We start from the raw sequence: 16,385 nt of genomic DNA, 5'->3' as shown, positions 1-16,385 counted from the left end.
GGTCACCCATGTGGGCCCGGCTGAGATGCTGGGTGAAACATTCCCTTAGTTTACGTTTGGTCTCCCTGATGTAGAGAAGACCACATCGGGAGCACCGAATACAGTAAAATAGATTAGAGGAGAAGTAGGTGAACCTCTGTCTTGCCTAGAAGGACTGTTTGGAGCCCTGGAGGTGAGGGGTGTGGTCTGCCAGCAGGTCAGTATAATCACATAGCTTCTCTGCAGCCAACCCACCATCACCACCAGTTCCCCACCACCCCATCAATTATGAATGCAACCAGTTGAACTAAATGGCCTGTATTTTGCTGCAGATTTCGGCATCCAGACCCTTGACTATGCACTATATTTATCTTTTGGCCTGCTCACTCCCTGGTTCAAGGAATATTGTGGGTTTTCCAGAGACGCTGTAGTTTCTGTGTCCAGTGTGCATAATATTTCCTCTATCATGCGTTCTTTGCAACCCTTTGCATTATTTATTTTCCCATGATCAACTAGAAAACTATTAGAAAATACCACTTCATCAAGTGTTGCTACTTACTGCACAGAGATCTGTACAATATAAAAAGTTAATATGCTCTTAGGCTGCTGACAGGGATAGCTAAGCATCCTTGGATATGCTTTACCTTTTTGAATAAAATATTAATTAAATGTACAGATGCATTCGCAATTGATGTCAAGGGAACAAATACTGACAAGCCTTTTAACAGAAAGTAAATGAAAATTGATTTCATGCCTGGCTATATGATTTATTTTTATGTTTTTTTAAAATCATAACGATTTAACAACCCAAATTGAGTAGTGCTGCAAAGGGATCTGGAAATAGAGATCCATAAATCATTAAAAGTAACAGAGTATGTTAACAAAGCCATAGGAAGAGCAAAGCAGTGAGATTAATTTCTAGAAGATTATGTTGAAAGGTGAGATGAAGAGGGCTGGAAGAAAGCATGTGTGAAGCATAAACACTGACATAGAAAAGTTGGACCTGAATTACCCATTCCTGCTTTGGGAATTCCATGTTGCACTGTCAGAGATGATGCCGACTGGATGACGCATAAACTTATTCCCTGTCAACCGCTTGGATGGAAGGATCCCACAGACTAATTTGAAGAAAAGCAAGAGTACTTGTTTGACTGGCCAATATTCATTCCCCAATCTATGAGACCATAAGCCATAGGAGTGGAACTAAGGCCATTTGGCCTATCGAGGCATTGTACTCATTACAATGGCTGCCTGTGGGAGGTTACACTGTGTAAATTGATTGTTATGTTTTTTGCAATACAAGGATATCTGCAGAACTGAAAGATATGTTCAACACAATAGCTGAGTTTATGTGCTCAAGCCTCAGTGCACCTAAAACCTACGATTGTTTGACTCTGAGGCAACTGTTAAGACCATTTGGCCCATCATGTCTACTCCACCATTCAATTGCTTAGCTCATAATCCTCAATTAGAAATGTCTAACTCAGCCATGAATATACTTAATGGCCCAACCTCTTCAACAAACAATTCCAGAGATTCTCTACCCTTAGACAGAAAGCTATAGGAAGAGGTTGAGTAGGCTGGGGCTATTTTCCCTGGAGCATCAGAGGCTGAGGCGTGACCTTATAGAAATTTATAAAATCATGAGGGGCATGGATAGGATAAACAGACAAAGTCTTTTCCCTGGGGTGGGGGGAGTTCAGAACCAGAGGACATATGTTTAGGGTGAGAGGGGAAAGATATAAAAGAGACCTGAGAGGCAACTTTTTCAGTCAGAGGGTGGTGTGTGAATGGAATGAGCTACCAGAGGAAGTGGTGGAGGCTGGTACAATTGCAACATTTAAAAGGCATCTGAATGGGTATATGAATAAAAAGGGTTTGGAGGGATATGGGCCAGGTGCTGGCAGGTGGGATTAGATTGGGTTGGGATATCTGGTCAGCTTGGACGAGTTGGACCGAAGGGTCTGTTTCCGTGCTGTACATCTCTATGACTCAATCATACCTGAACAACCCCTTACTAAACTATTGTGTCGTCTGGACATTTCAAGAACGTTGGCACTCATTCTTCTAACTTCCAATGAGGACAGGCCCAACCTACTCAACTTCTTCTCATAAGACAGTCCCAGCATACCTGGAGAAAACTAGTAAACTTTCTGTGGACTATGTCTAATGCCAATATCTTTCCATGGATAAGGAGATCAAAAGTTTTTAAGAGTATTCCAGTCATGATCTAAATAGTGCCTCATATAGTTTTAGCAATCCCTCCCTATTTTCATACTCTGTTCGTTTTGCAATAAAGTGTGATTTTCCAGGAGCAATTTTGATTTTATTTTCATGTGTACTTTACACTCAAAATATTTTAATATACTGTGAAAATCTTTAACTTGTCACCACGAAACGGCACCATTTTGAATAATTTAAGAATTAGAAAAAATGAGAAAAATGTAGCTTGAAGAGAGGCCATCAGAACCAAGCCAGCTCATCATCATCAACCCCGCCTGCACCGCCATCCCTCCACAACTGCTTTGCAGCTGTCTACACCAGAGCCACATCAAAGTTGCCGGTCCTCAAGCGCCACTTTTGCTGCTTGGCCAATACTCCTCCACCACCATCTGTGCCAGACCAAGAATGTCAGACTCCCATCTCCACCAACATTCCAGTTGCTTTCCCTATTATCAGCAAACTTTTGTGACTTGAGGACTCTCAAATCCCACTTTGCTACAGTTTTCTCAGTTTAAATAATATTATATCACACTTTTAATGATCTCAAGCCATTCCAAAGTGCATGGCCAAAGTAATACATCTGAAATGTAGTCATGGTTGCAAGATAGAGAGGACAGCTGCCAACTTACACATCACAAGCTCCCACAAAAATCTCTGTGTGATGACGATCAGACAGTCTGGTTCTTTGTGATGCTGACCAGGAAGCTGGGGAGGAATTCCCTGCTTTGCTTTAAAGTTAGGGCATCTTGTGACAAATTCAGGAAACATCTCATCACTCAAAGCATAGTGGATATCTGGAAATCTCTTCAAATATCTGCGGGAGGTCAACTGAACATATCAAAACTAAGATGGTTTCTAAGACCAGGTTTTTAACAGTTCTATAACAAACTGGATAAATAGTGATAAGATGCAGATGTACATTGATCTAACTGAGGGAATGGCAGAACAGGCCTCATTACCTGAATGGCTTATGTTCCAATGTTCAATTTGCTTGCTCAGGAACAGGTTAAGGAATTAGATTCCCTACAGTATGGAAACAGGTTATTTGGCCCAACAAGTCCACACTGACACTCCAAAGAGTAACCCACTCAAACCAATTCTCCTATCCTATATTTACCCTGACTAATATACTTAATACTATGGGCAATTTGGCATGGCCAATTCACTTGACCTGCACATCTTTGGACTGTGGGAGGAAACCAGAGCACCCGGAGGAAACCCACGCCAACACAGGATAACGTGCAAACTCCACACAGACAGCTGCCAGAGGTGGGAATTGAACCAATGTCCCTGGTGCTGTGAGGCAGTAGCGCTAACCACTGAGCCACTCTGCCAAATAAACAAGTTAGCAATTTGTTTAAGGGGCTCAGAAAGAGGCATTAATTAAAGAAAAAAACCTTCAAATGAATAGAGAAATTTCCAAAAAAGTTAAAGTGGTGGTGGCATTTCACAGAGGTTGGGTGTCTACAAGTTGTTGGGGATAAAAGGATTGAATCTTGCTTTAGTTCATGTTTGTCCAGTGTGCAATAAACATGAACGTTCTTTTGTTAACAGGATAATGGTAGCCTTTTCGGAATGTGTTCAGTGACTGACTTCCACAGTAATCAAAAATAAAACAAAGCTTATAGCATTCAAGTCAGATTTGGGATCTATCCTGTCCCATTTTACTACCATCTGGGATCAGAACATTTCTGTTAGCTAACAAGTTCACAAATATCTCGAGTGTTTCCTCCAAACACCCACTGTCCTGGTCTTGTTTACAGGAGGAGTTGATGTGCTGTTTCCACATTATATCATGCAACAACAACACAATTTATCCAAAAATTCAACTATTCATCCAAGTTTTTAATTACAGGGAAAAGAACTAACAGGGAGAAGAAAGAGGTATGAAGTACCAGGAATTCTGCTGAAATATGACATTAGCTCTCTTAAGATCCTGATATCTGAAAAAGGAATGCCCACCAGCCAGTTTCTCATTCGCCTTTGTGGCATAATCGGTGGAATTTTTACTACTGCAGGTAGATATGATTTTCTTTTCAATACAAAAAAAAATGCAACAGGTCTAATAAAAGCAATCTATTAAATCAGCATCCTTAAGGAGAGGTATTTCATTGACTCCAGCTTATATATCATCAGTGGGTCCCCCTGGAGAGACTTGAGCACATAATTTATATTGACACCATCCCAGTGCAATACTGAGGCAATGCTGCAGTCTTTTGGATGAGACATTAAATTGAGACACTACCAACCTTTGTTCCTACTTTCCCTAATTCGATGGGTTTACTCTGAATATTACTAACCCAAGTTCTGACAAAGCGGCATACACAATATTCTTTTTTAAAGCAAAAATGCAGGCTGAAAGCTTGATGTCTGTAATATTCAAGATAGTCAGCATCTGCTTAGGTATGACAATTGACCACTGTAGTTGTCAGGAGCTTGTGCCAAAGGAACATTGACCACTGACTGCTTCAATCAGTCAGGGAGAAAAATTTGCATTCATCAAGACACAGGGCACTCACAAACCTGACGATAAAAGATCGCAAATTAAATTAAATTAAAACAAATTAAATTCCAGTGTACTTAGAAAGAGTATAGAGGTTCTTCTGCTTAAAGCTTACTTGTGGAGAGAACTTGTAACAAGTCTGGTAACAGTTAAGGGGTAATGCGAAGCTTCCCATTGCTAAGCATAGATCCTGCATTGGGGAATGATTTGGCTGGTATACCCTTCAAACTGAAAACTACAGCTGAGAGAGACTGAAAAGGCTATAGAAAGTAAGTGGTAAAGTAACTGAGAAATGCGAAAGGTCCGGAAGCCCCACAACTGGTTGGAATAATTCAAAGGGCATTTAAATCAAGCCAATAGGAAGCAGTAAAGGGATGAGGAGCTGAGAAAGTTTTGGAAACCCTCCTGTGAGTATTGAAGCTCACAACATTTAGGCTGGCCCAGGAATGGCTAGTTTGAATTAATCAGGGCTAAGGGTGATTAGATTAGATTTCCTACAGTGTGGAAACAGGCCCTTCGGCCCAACCAATCCACACTGACCCTCTGCAGAGTAACCCACCCAGACCCATTTCCCTCTGACAAATGCACCTAACACTATGGGCAATTTAACATGGCCAATTCACCTGACCAGCACATCTTTGTGACTGTGGGTAGAAACCAGAGCACCCGGAGTAAACCCACACAGACCAGGAGAATGTGCAAACTCCACACAGACAGTCACCCCAAGGCTGGAAACGAACCTGGGACCCTGGCATTCTGAGGCAGGAGTGCTAACCACTGTGCCACCATGCCACCCATTGATCAATGGTATTTAAAATGATCAGAACAGAACCTGAAGGAGTTTGGCCAAAAAGCCATAGAGGAAGGCAAGAAAGAGCCTGGGACGATGACAGGACAAAGTTTAAGATCGGGTTAACAGATACCTTCATGGTAAAAATCACTGGAAGATCAAAGGAATTAGTCATAGTCATAGAATCATTCAGTACAGAAACAGACCTCTCGGTCCATCCAGTCCATGCTGAACTTAATTCCAACCTAAATTAATCCTACCTGTCTGCTCCTGGCCCATATCCCTCCAAACATTTCCTATTCATGTATCTATTCAAATGTCTTTTAATTGTTATAATTGAACAGACCAGGAGAACATGCAAGTAGAGCCACACTTAGTGAATAAGCCACAGGAGAATAGAGCAGAAACTGAAAAGCCACCAGATAGCAGTAGTGAAAAGAGAAAGACAGTGAAACAGGTGGGGGAGAAAGCTATACCCAAATCAAAAGGAAAAGGGAAGGGTAAATATACCATAGCAGACACAAGGGACAAACAACTGAGTTCAGTACAGAATTAACCACTGGAAGATCAAAGAAATAGGACCAAGTTACAAATCTTGATATGTCCAATTGGGTTTTTTAAGTTAAGGGAGAGTGAGTGCAAGAGACAACTTCAGATATCCTACAGGTGGCATACCCACCAACCACCTGGAAATCAAGCTGATGTTTTTGAACTGGATTATAGAAATGGGCAATGAAGCATCAAAATTTGGAGAAGATGGCAACCCAGAGAACAAGTGTTCCCAATACAGAAATGTTGCAAAAATGGTAAATATGGACAACCAGTTTTCAACTTCCATTATGACGGTTATACCCAAGACCTTTAATGGATTAAAATAAAAAGATACATATTGAACTAAAATGGATGACATGATTATCTAACCACAACTGAAGCACATCCAGGACATGATGTGGAATAAATCAAAATTATCTGCACTGAAATTACCATTTTGTCTAGACATTGAAACTAGTCAATTGAGTCAGCATAGAGTTATTCAGCTCTCCAGTTTTAATTCACAATGATATAAGGGCACACATTAGACATCAGAGGTTGCTTGCAACTGTGCAAATTTGAAAGACAGTGGAGCAAGACTTGAGAACATATAAATGAACTATATTTCATCAGTCGCTTTTTCAGTAGCAGAGAGATAGTATGATAGATTCATACCATCATAACCAGGTAGGTTGCCTCTCTCCCCCTGGTGGCTTCTCCTCATCTCAGAGAATAGCACAAGCTGAAAAAAAGTGGAAAACTGCCATTCATCAAGAACTCAAAGATATCTACAAATTTCATCATTGCTGAGGACACAAGGCAACAATTAAAAGGAACAGTGATCTTAAATTAAAAATCTAACATCTCAAGGACTCAGAATCTTTGAGCTGTAATATTTATTCTATCCATTCGAGACACCTTCTCCCCTTTTAAACTTGTGTGTGTTACTGGTGCATCTTTATTGTTTTTACACTAAACAAAAGAAAAAACATGATATTTTTCATTCAAGAGAACCATATAATTGCCTCATTCATTTTAATCTAGTTTATCACAATAAAGAAATAAAAAATGTTTGTTGTGATGGAGGCTTATAAAGATACGAGCTGGCTTATCCCTCCTCACAAGGTTATACCATTAGCTTTGCTGCAGCAGTTGGAAATTCTCAGTATCTCGTGATTAGTTTAATATCATCACATAAGAAAGAGAAGAAATATTTCCTTTGAATTATTATCTTAGTCTGACCAGTTCTTTCAAACCATCATATAATTTATTTTTATTGTGTGTTGATAGTTTTTTTTGTAGTTACCTTTGTTTCCAATGCATGTGTGCAGGAGGCCGTAATCCTCAAGGTTCCTCTATTACTTAATAAAATCATTGTCAATCTTTCACCTCAATTCCTTTCCATCACTATTTATATATTACATCGCTCGATTCCCTCAGTGCCCAGAATTGATAAATTCCAAAACGAAAACAGAAATTGCTGGTGAAACTCAGCAGGTCTGGCAACATTTGTAAGAAGAAAGCAGAGTTACTGTTTTGAGTCCAGTGACTCTTCACCAGACTCTTTCATCTATAAATTCTACTGTGAATATGTTGAGCAACTGGTCAACATTTGTTAAGATCACTTGTTGGTCTTGAGGAGATGGTGGTGAGCAACTTTTTATGCATTTAGTGAAGACTCTTCTACAGTACTATTCGGTAATGAGTTCCAAGATTGTGATCCAGGAACAACAATCTGTCAAAGCCAAAGCACTTGGAAGAGAATCTAGATGACATTCTGGATTTGGGATTTGTCTGTACAAAGGTAGAACTTACATTGTGCTTATTACTGAACAGAATTCACTGTTCAAAAGCTGTCTCCTGTATATTTGTGCCACTAGCTACATAACCGTCAGTCCTACTCCTCTTCTTTAGAACTATGGTATATTTTACATCACCCAGATAAAGCAACGTTTCAGGAACAACTCTCAGTAGTATAGTGCAAGAGTGTCAGTGCAGATTATATGCTTAAATTTCTGGATTAGCACTCAAATGTACAGTGTAGCAACTGAAAGCAGATATCTTCAATCATATAATAGCTACAAAACTCTAAAATAAGCCATTTGATCCTCTATTGACTAAGAACCACTCAGCTTGTCCCATTTCCTTCCTTTCCCTTGGTAGTCCTGCAAATTCTCCCTCCCTGGAAAATTATCCACGGCTCTTCTGAAAACCACAAAAGAATCTTTCTCCACTCACTGGTAAAGCATTCTGAATCACAATAATTCATTGGGTAATAAAGCTTATGTTGACATTAATCCTTTCGCAAACTGCCCTAATTATTGTCCTCTAGGTCTTGAATCTGCTTATGAGAATGGTTTCTCCATTTACTGCTTGGACGTCTCATTGAGCACCTCCATCAAATACCCTTTTCTAACAGGAATGCCAGCTTCACCAATTTATCCAAGTTCACTGAGGTCTGTCATCATTGGGACCATTTTGCTCGTCTTTTCTGCACCTTCGAAAGTTTTAACATCCTTTCTAAAATATATCGGCCAGAATTGGACATAATACTCTTGTTAAAGCTGAATCACTTTTATAAAGTTACCTTCCTTCTTTTCCTACTCTAGGTGTTTGAATACTTACATATCTTTTTAACCTCTTATCAAAATGTTAAGATCAAAGAAAGGGACACAAATGCATTTTAACAATCCTTACTTGGTCCTGAACATGTCTACATTTTTCTCCTTAGGACTGCTACATAATTTATGTGGGTTCATTATTAATCTTCTTCGCTGCTAATACACGCTCAGAACAGATCAAAGGTAAGGGAAACAATATCCAATGTTTTTCAGTTTATAGCAAAGTAGCAGTCACTGAATAAACATGTTTAGGATAATGAATGGCTTTGGACAACCTTAATTAATCCTTCTACAGAGACCCCAAAGTCACATTATTGCAGCAATCTCCAATAATCCCAGGGTTTAAGTCTCCCCTTGAGTATGTACCAGATTACTGTGAAAACTTCACTGCATTTTTAAATTTGCCTTTTTGTGATTTTACTTAGTACTCCAAATAACCTTTCCACTTTAACAAATAATGAATGTCTCTGCTATCTAGTCCTTGGAGAGGGTAGAGAAAATATAACAGGAAAACACTAGGGATGCAGATGAATTGGAGAGGTGGGGATTGTTCTTGGAGCAGAGGTGGTTACAGAGAAAGCTATAGTAGTACAGAGGAACCTCGATTATCCGAACGAGATGGGCGGGTAGTATTTCATTTGGATAATTGATCATTCAAATAAAAGATTTGACCTTAAACAAGGGAAACCATACTGAAGTAATGTTGTGCTCTATTGGAGAGTTTGTTTAAATCTATAATTTGAATGAGTCTGCTAATTAAACAAACTAATCTTTGCATTCTGCAAATTGCAGATTAAACTAAGGACTAAATCCTTACCATCACATAAATACATGAAATCCCAGCATTAAACAAGGTCCCGAACAGCTTCTACAATCACAAGCACTTGTCAGTTTCCGTTGAACTGTGTCGCGAAAGACAGAAGCACTGCCTTGCACGTGTGTTTACTTTCTCCATCTTTTTTCATGAACAGCCCAATAAAATGATGGAAATAAAGCATTTACTTTTGCAAAGGGCTGTATAACTAACCCTTACGTAAATACTATCCAGTCGCTGGTGCTTGTGGTGCTAGTGTTTCTTTGTTTTTGCCAGCATTTTCACATGTTCTTCAGTACAGGTAATCCGTATTCACTCACCTTTTTGATGTAACATTTTTACAAGACCGTGCAACCTAGTTCAGATAGTCAGAAATTCGGATAAGTGATATTCGGAAAATCGAGGTTCCTCTGTAGTCCGAATAATGAGCAGTTTTGATAGAGCAAATAGGAAGAAACAGTTCCTTCTGAAAAGTGAGTCAAAGGTTAGGAGCTGTCGTCTTGAAGGATGAAAGAGAACTAGAGATCGAAAGAGGATCGCCAAAATCTGCAACATTTGACCTGAAAGGGCAGTGGAAGCAAATTCCACTGAAATCTTAAAAATCATAAATGGGTATGTACTTGAAGGCAACTAATTTGCAAGGCTATGGGAAAAAGACATGGTGTGAGGTTAAATCAGACAGCTCTTTCAAAAAAACCAAATTAGACACGACCGACTGGATGATTTCCTCCTATGCTGCTCCTAAGATTCCTTTAAAACTTGAAGAGCCCAAGTTTCTTGAAGGCTTCCACAGACCCCTGAAACTAACTGCCATCATAGAGCAGCCCAGTTAATGGATCTACATCTTTCATTGCAAATGTTTCCCATTTCAAAATCTACGTGTGGTCTGTTGGATAAAAATCGTCTTAAGTAAATTGCTCCAGAAAATAGGATGGAACAAAACCAAAATATATCTTATACAGGATTAACTTGGCATTACATTTTTCCAGTGTGCTCAGCGTTCCACAGTAAATTGTATGGTTAGACCTGGTTGATACAGAACCAATTGCTGTCATCATGACAAACTATAAGTAAAACAAGAGAATGTAAAGAGCTTGAAAGTTAATATGAATCTCCACCCTTCAGGCTCTCTGCCTGTATTCCTGATGAAGGGCTTTTGCCCCAAACGTCGATTTTGCTGCTCCTCGGATGCTGCCTCAACTGCTGTGCTTTTCCAGCACCACTCTAATCTAAACTCTGGTTTCCAGTATCTGCAGTCATTGTTTTTACCTAATATGATTATCCAGTCAATCCAATGAAACCTTGAGTTAAAAACTTTTTAGACATTCTAAATGTATACTTAATACTTGTCTATTTCAGACATGAATGAAGTTTTGCTCCAACAAAATTACACTAGCGTGAATACACATTGGCATATGCCTGAAAGTTGCCACCCAGATTGACAGGGTTGTTAAGAAGGCATGGAGTGTTTTGGCCTTTATTAATAGAGGGATTGAGTTCCGGAACCAGGAGGTTATGCTGCAGCTGTACAAAGCTCTGGTATGGCCACACTTGGAGTATTGTGTACAGTTCTGGTCACCGCATTATAAGGAGGATGAGTGAGCAAAATTAGGGTGCATGGTATTGGGGGCAAAGTAATAACTTGGATTGAAAATTGGTTGGCTGACAGGAAACAAAGAGTAGTGATAAACGGCTCCATTTCAGAATGGCAGGCAGTGACCAGTGGGATTAGTGCTGGGACCGCAGCTTTTTACAATATATATTAATGATATAGAAGATGGTATTAGTAATAACATTAGCAAATTTGCTGATGATACAAAGCTGGGTGGCAGGGTGAAATGTGAGGAGGATGTTACAGGGTGACCTGGACAGGTTAGGTGAGTGGTCAGATGCATGGCAGATGCAGTTTAATGTGGATAAACGTATGGTTTCCACTTTGGCGGCAAGAACAGGAAGGCAGATTACTAGCTCAATGAAATCAATTTAGGTGAAGGGGCAGTACGAGGCGATCTGGGTGTTCTTGTACACGATTCAATGAAGGTAAGATTGCAGGTACAGCAGGTAGTGAAGAAGGCTAATAGCATGCTGGCCTTCATAACAAGAGGGATTGAGTATAGAAGCAAAGAGGTTCTTCTGCAGCTGTACAGGGCCCTGGTGAGACCACACCTGGAGTACTGTGTGCAGTTCTGGTCTCCAAATTTGAGGAAAGACATTCTGGCTATTGAGGGAGTGCAGCGTAGGTTCACGAGGTCAATTCCTGGAATGGCGGGACTACCTTACGCTGAAAGACTGGAGCGACTGGGCTTGTATACCCTTGAGTTTAGAAGACTGAGAGGGAATCTGATTGAGACATATAAAATTATTAAAGGGTTGAACACTCTGGACGCAGGAAACATGTTTCCGCTGATGGGTGAGTGCCAAACCAGAGGACACAGCTTAAAAATATGGGGTAGACCATTTAGGACAGAGATGAGGAGAAACTTCTTCACCCAGACAGTGGTGGCTGTGTGGAATGCTCTGCCCCAGAGGGCAGTGGAGGTCCAGTCTCTGGATTCATTTAAGAAAGAGTTGGATAGAGCTCTCAAGGATAGTGGAATCAAGGGTTATGGAGATAAGGCAGGAACAGGATACTGATTAAGGATGATCAGCCATCATCATATTGAATGATGGTACAGGCTCGAAAGGCAGAATGGTCTACTCCTGCACCTATTGTCTAACGTCTATTGATGTGGAAGCTTTGGAAAGGGTGCTGAGGAGATTTACTGGGATGTTGCCTGGTATGGAAGGAATGTCTTACGAGGAAAGGCTGAGGGCCTTGAGGCTGTTCTCATGAGAGAGAAGGTTGAAAGGTGACTTAATAGAGACATACAAGATAATCAGAGGGTTAGATAGGGTGGACAGGGAGAACCTTTTTCCAAGTATGGGGACGGCAAACACGAGAGGACACAACTTTAAAGTGAGGGGAGATAGGTATAAGACAGATGTCAGAGGTAGTTTCTTTACTCAGAGAGTAGTAAGGGTATGGAATGCTTTGCCTGCAACGGTAGTAGATTCGCCAAGTTTAAGTGCATTTAAGTCATCATTGGACATACCTGGAATAGTGAAGGTGGGATGGGCTTCAGATTAGTATGACAGAGTGGCGCAACATCGAGGGCCGAAGGGTCTGTACTGCGCTGTAATGTTCTATGCCCATTATCTTTTAAGCAGCACAGCTTTAAATGTTTATTGGGCAGAGTTGAATGGAGAGAAGCAGCAAAATGAACCACTAATTTTAAATAAATAAATAAGTACATACTCCAACTGCTTTTGGTTCTCAAAGGCACCCATTTAATTTTCCATCCATAAATCACTGTAGTTGTACTGCAAACTGTGACACTGACACTTGTCCATTTTTCATACAAACAGTGTAAAAAATATGAATGCTGCCATCGCAGTGTAGCATTTTTAACATTGCTTTCAGAATGAAAAAAGTTTTAATCTGAGTGCACAGAAAATCATTTTCCTAAAATTAATTCCAATACAGATTTAACCTTACTGGTACACCAGCTGATAACCAATAAATAATAACTATTTTGATTACAAATGTCATCTATTGTCCTCTGTAGAAACATTCACTAAAAAAGTCATTATTATTTAAGGCAGCCAGCCACACAATGCACATTGAAGTACTATTTTTACAACTTTTTTGTTAAAGAGCACAGCAAAAGCCTGTGCCATTTTCGCACACCAGCTCCCTTCCCCATGCATTGCTGCAAATTTATTTTAAGTGTCGTCTACAGACTAGTCCAGGAGTCTTCAGCAATAATCCCCTGTAGATCACGTGTCTTTTAAGAAAGAGATAGCAGCACAAAGTCACCAGCTTCCAGATAACTAAAGCAAAAAGGACATTCGCTATTTACAAAATGTCTATTATGTTTTTCTTTCTGACGGCCACATAAAGTGAGGCTTGAATTTCAGTTGCAAACACTGAAAGTGACAGACACGTCCACATGATAAATTTAACTAGGCGCTGGCTCCTACCTTGGAGGTTTGGGAGGTGGTAGTGCTAAGAAGGGAGTGGTGTGGAGTGGGTAAACAGGACAGACGTTTTGCTGCAGAAGGCAAACAACATTCTGAAGACTGTAGCATTTCATAAAGATTTTTTTTTTTACACAGTTTTGACGTCCAGCCATTCCTTCCTCACTCAAGGCAGAGGATGCTGAGTAACCAATTAACATTTTTGCTGCAGTTTATCAATGTAGTTCAGCAGCCAAACTACTCATTGCATTCATCTCATGCTTCATAAGCAAAGGAAGAAGTAACTTTGTAACAAGTTACTGGGGACTTCCATCAATAAGCATAATCTATGCCGTCAAATTTGGTGCATTTCTTTAAAAATAACTACAATAATGATGAGACTGCATAAATGGGAGTACAGTATTGTGAATTAAAGACTGGCAGTTTGGGTTTTGGCTTCATTTAACCTCTTGCCATTAATTTGAAACAGATCATCTTGATTTTTCAATATAAACATGAGAACCTCAATGCCATATTTCACTCAACCAAGCACCAGTACCAACGACTATTAATTAGTAAGGTCAAATGGTCAATATTGTAGGTTAAGAGCTGTAATCACACCAACATTAAGCGCATTGTTATAACCATAGTACAACTTGAAATGTGTCTATGTCTTAGTTTAGTCGGGCAGAGGCCGAACAATACCGACAAATAAAACTAACTATTTGGATCATTTCTATCAGCAAGATTACAATCGTCATGAAGATGCAAAAGTTAGAGAGAATATTCACAGCTCAAGTTTTAAAAAGGCAACCTGTAACATAATTCCAAAAACATTACACTTTACTCATTTCCACTTTTATACCAAAAGCAACAATGCCACCATCCCAATTGGAACAATCAAAAGGAAAATGGCAGTAAATTGGAGAGAGTAAATGAAATTCTCCCTCACATCTTCAAAAGTCTTCAGCAGAACCCCCCTGTAGTGCAGGGAAGTCAGGCACATTCTCGTAACCCAAATAAGAGGGATTTCCCTGCTCCCCAAGTCAAGGCAAACACCATTAATTTTCCTAAATGTTATCAAAATCCAACTAATTATACATAACTGCAGAGATCATACTATGTTAATTCACCAATCCCATTTATCTTTCAGGAATGTTTACAGGTAGCAGTTAGCTTCAATGTTCCAATAAACCCAATTCCCTAAATCAATAATTGTTTGGAAAAAGGTGAAGGTAGAAGGTAAAAAAATGGATGACTGCAAATCAACTGTCCCTTTTGCACCCTGATGGATTTTATTTTCTATTGAAACCAAACCCATCCGTACCCTTTCCCAACAAATTTGCTTCTTGCACTCAGATATTCGGTTACAAATTCCAGAGTTTACACACACTGTCACAATTTCTCAGAATGGTAAAGGATTATCCTGCAGGGCACTGCTGCAGTAAGTATGAACTCAAGTTACCTCTGATACCTTCTGTTAACTACACCCCTCCCAAGCGGATTGCAGAATTTCATGGCTGGAGCTTGTTTACCAATTAATTATAGCATTGTTGCTTTGTGCTCAGTTCAGCAACAGCAATCAGTACAATTATCACTGAACGATGGGTGGAGTGAGGAAGTTCAGTGACATGGCTATCACTCAAATTGATAAGTAAACAAAGGCAAATTCAAACCTCAATTTGACTGGTCATGAGGTTTTTGTTTGTTTCACCATTGAATTTTATGCCAATTTTTATGGCCTAACCCATTAACCAAAAGGGAAGTTGATAAAGCCAAACTGAACGTGCACTGAGTAAATCAGCATTTACAGACAAAATCTACTTGCAACAGGACATGTTTCATAAACTTTCCATGAAGAGACAGAGATGACTAACAGAAATTTGAATACAGTTATTCAATGGAAACAAATAAACTTGTATTCCCCTTATCATTCTTTCCTCAGTGTAAAGCTTATTTCAAACCTTGAAACTGATTTATTTTCACTGTACTTCAGTGCATTTCTGTATTTTTAAATGGTGCTAGATAGCCGACCCAAATTATTATAAAGTAGCTTTAACAAATTACATACATGACAAAATATAACGAGATACAGATTTTTCATTTCATACAAACATTAACACAAGGGTTTATCAATGTCCAGTACAGCTATCTATAATGCATAGGTGACTGAGTGCACGTGGTTCTGTCAGTATCTCATTGTACTAGATGCCCGAAAGTAGGACAAAAACTTATAGCACAGGCTGACCACAAAGTACCAGATGTTCCGTGCCATCTGCGATCTTGCGATGAAAATTCTCCAGATCAGGACAACCAGGATAGTATTGAATGCATAGCGAATATTTCTCAACCTACAATTTAAATTAAATAGAGTTTCTTAGGCTTACTATACATGTATATTTTGTCATGGCTTAGAATTAATCCAGACTAACGCCAACATTTATCTCAAAATTTCAAATGAACAAGAGCGCATTGGAAAGGATGATATGACCCCATTTTCTAATTTAGCGATGAGCAGAGATAAAGTGAACAAATTGATTTCATTAAAATTCACTCTTTGAGCAATGTTTGTAAAGGCATATATATTGACTATCCCTCACTGCCTTCAATTAATTGCCTATGCAATTGTGAAGGACACATGGCGTCACAAAGATGACTTCACAGAAGTGTTACAGCACAAAAGGCCATTTTGCCCATTGTGGTTGCACCAGTTCTTCAATGAGCATCATGACTTAGTGCCATTCTTTACCTTTTCCCCATACTTTGGCACAATTTCTACTTAAATAATTGCCCAATACCTTCTTGAATGCCTCAACCGAATCTGCCTCCACCATGCTTCCAGTGCATTTCAGACCAAATCTTTTATTTTCTTATTACGTCTTTTGCAAATCACTAAATCTGTGCCCTCTCACTCTCGATTCTTTTACA

At 39.5% G+C, this 16,385-nt stretch overlaps 2 protein-coding genes across 3 annotated transcripts in view; one reads left to right on the top strand and one right to left on the bottom strand.

Moving 5' to 3' along the window:
• LOC132824472 (endoplasmic reticulum-Golgi intermediate compartment protein 2-like) overlaps window positions 1-16,385 on the top strand; it is a 62,282-nt gene that overhangs the window by 40,741 nt on the left and 5,156 nt on the right. The window contains exons 12-13 of the mRNA XM_060839025.1: window positions 4,058-4,220; window positions 8,758-8,830. Coding sequence (XP_060695008.1) covers window positions 4,058-4,220; window positions 8,758-8,807 — 213 coding nt within the window. The 3' untranslated portion in view covers window positions 8,808-8,830. The remainder of the gene's footprint in view (window positions 1-4,057; window positions 4,221-8,757; window positions 8,831-16,385) is intronic.
• Window positions 12,775-16,385, bottom strand: part of far1 (fatty acyl CoA reductase 1) — a 98,572-nt gene continuing 94,961 nt past the window's right edge. For both annotated transcript variants that reach the window (XM_060839022.1, XM_060839023.1), the window contains exon 12: window positions 12,775-15,808. In XM_060839022.1, coding sequence (XP_060695005.1) covers window positions 15,646-15,808 — 163 coding nt within the window. In that variant the 3' untranslated portion in view covers window positions 12,775-15,645. The remainder of the gene's footprint in view (window positions 15,809-16,385) is intronic.

The sequence above is a fragment of the Hemiscyllium ocellatum genome, chromosome 18, assembly GCF_020745735.1.
Source record: "Hemiscyllium ocellatum isolate sHemOce1 chromosome 18, sHemOce1.pat.X.cur, whole genome shotgun sequence".
Taxonomy (NCBI): domain Eukaryota; kingdom Metazoa; phylum Chordata; class Chondrichthyes; order Orectolobiformes; family Hemiscylliidae; genus Hemiscyllium; species Hemiscyllium ocellatum.
Note: the sequence above shows the minus strand (reverse complement) of the source record. Positions and strands in the feature narration are given on the sequence as shown.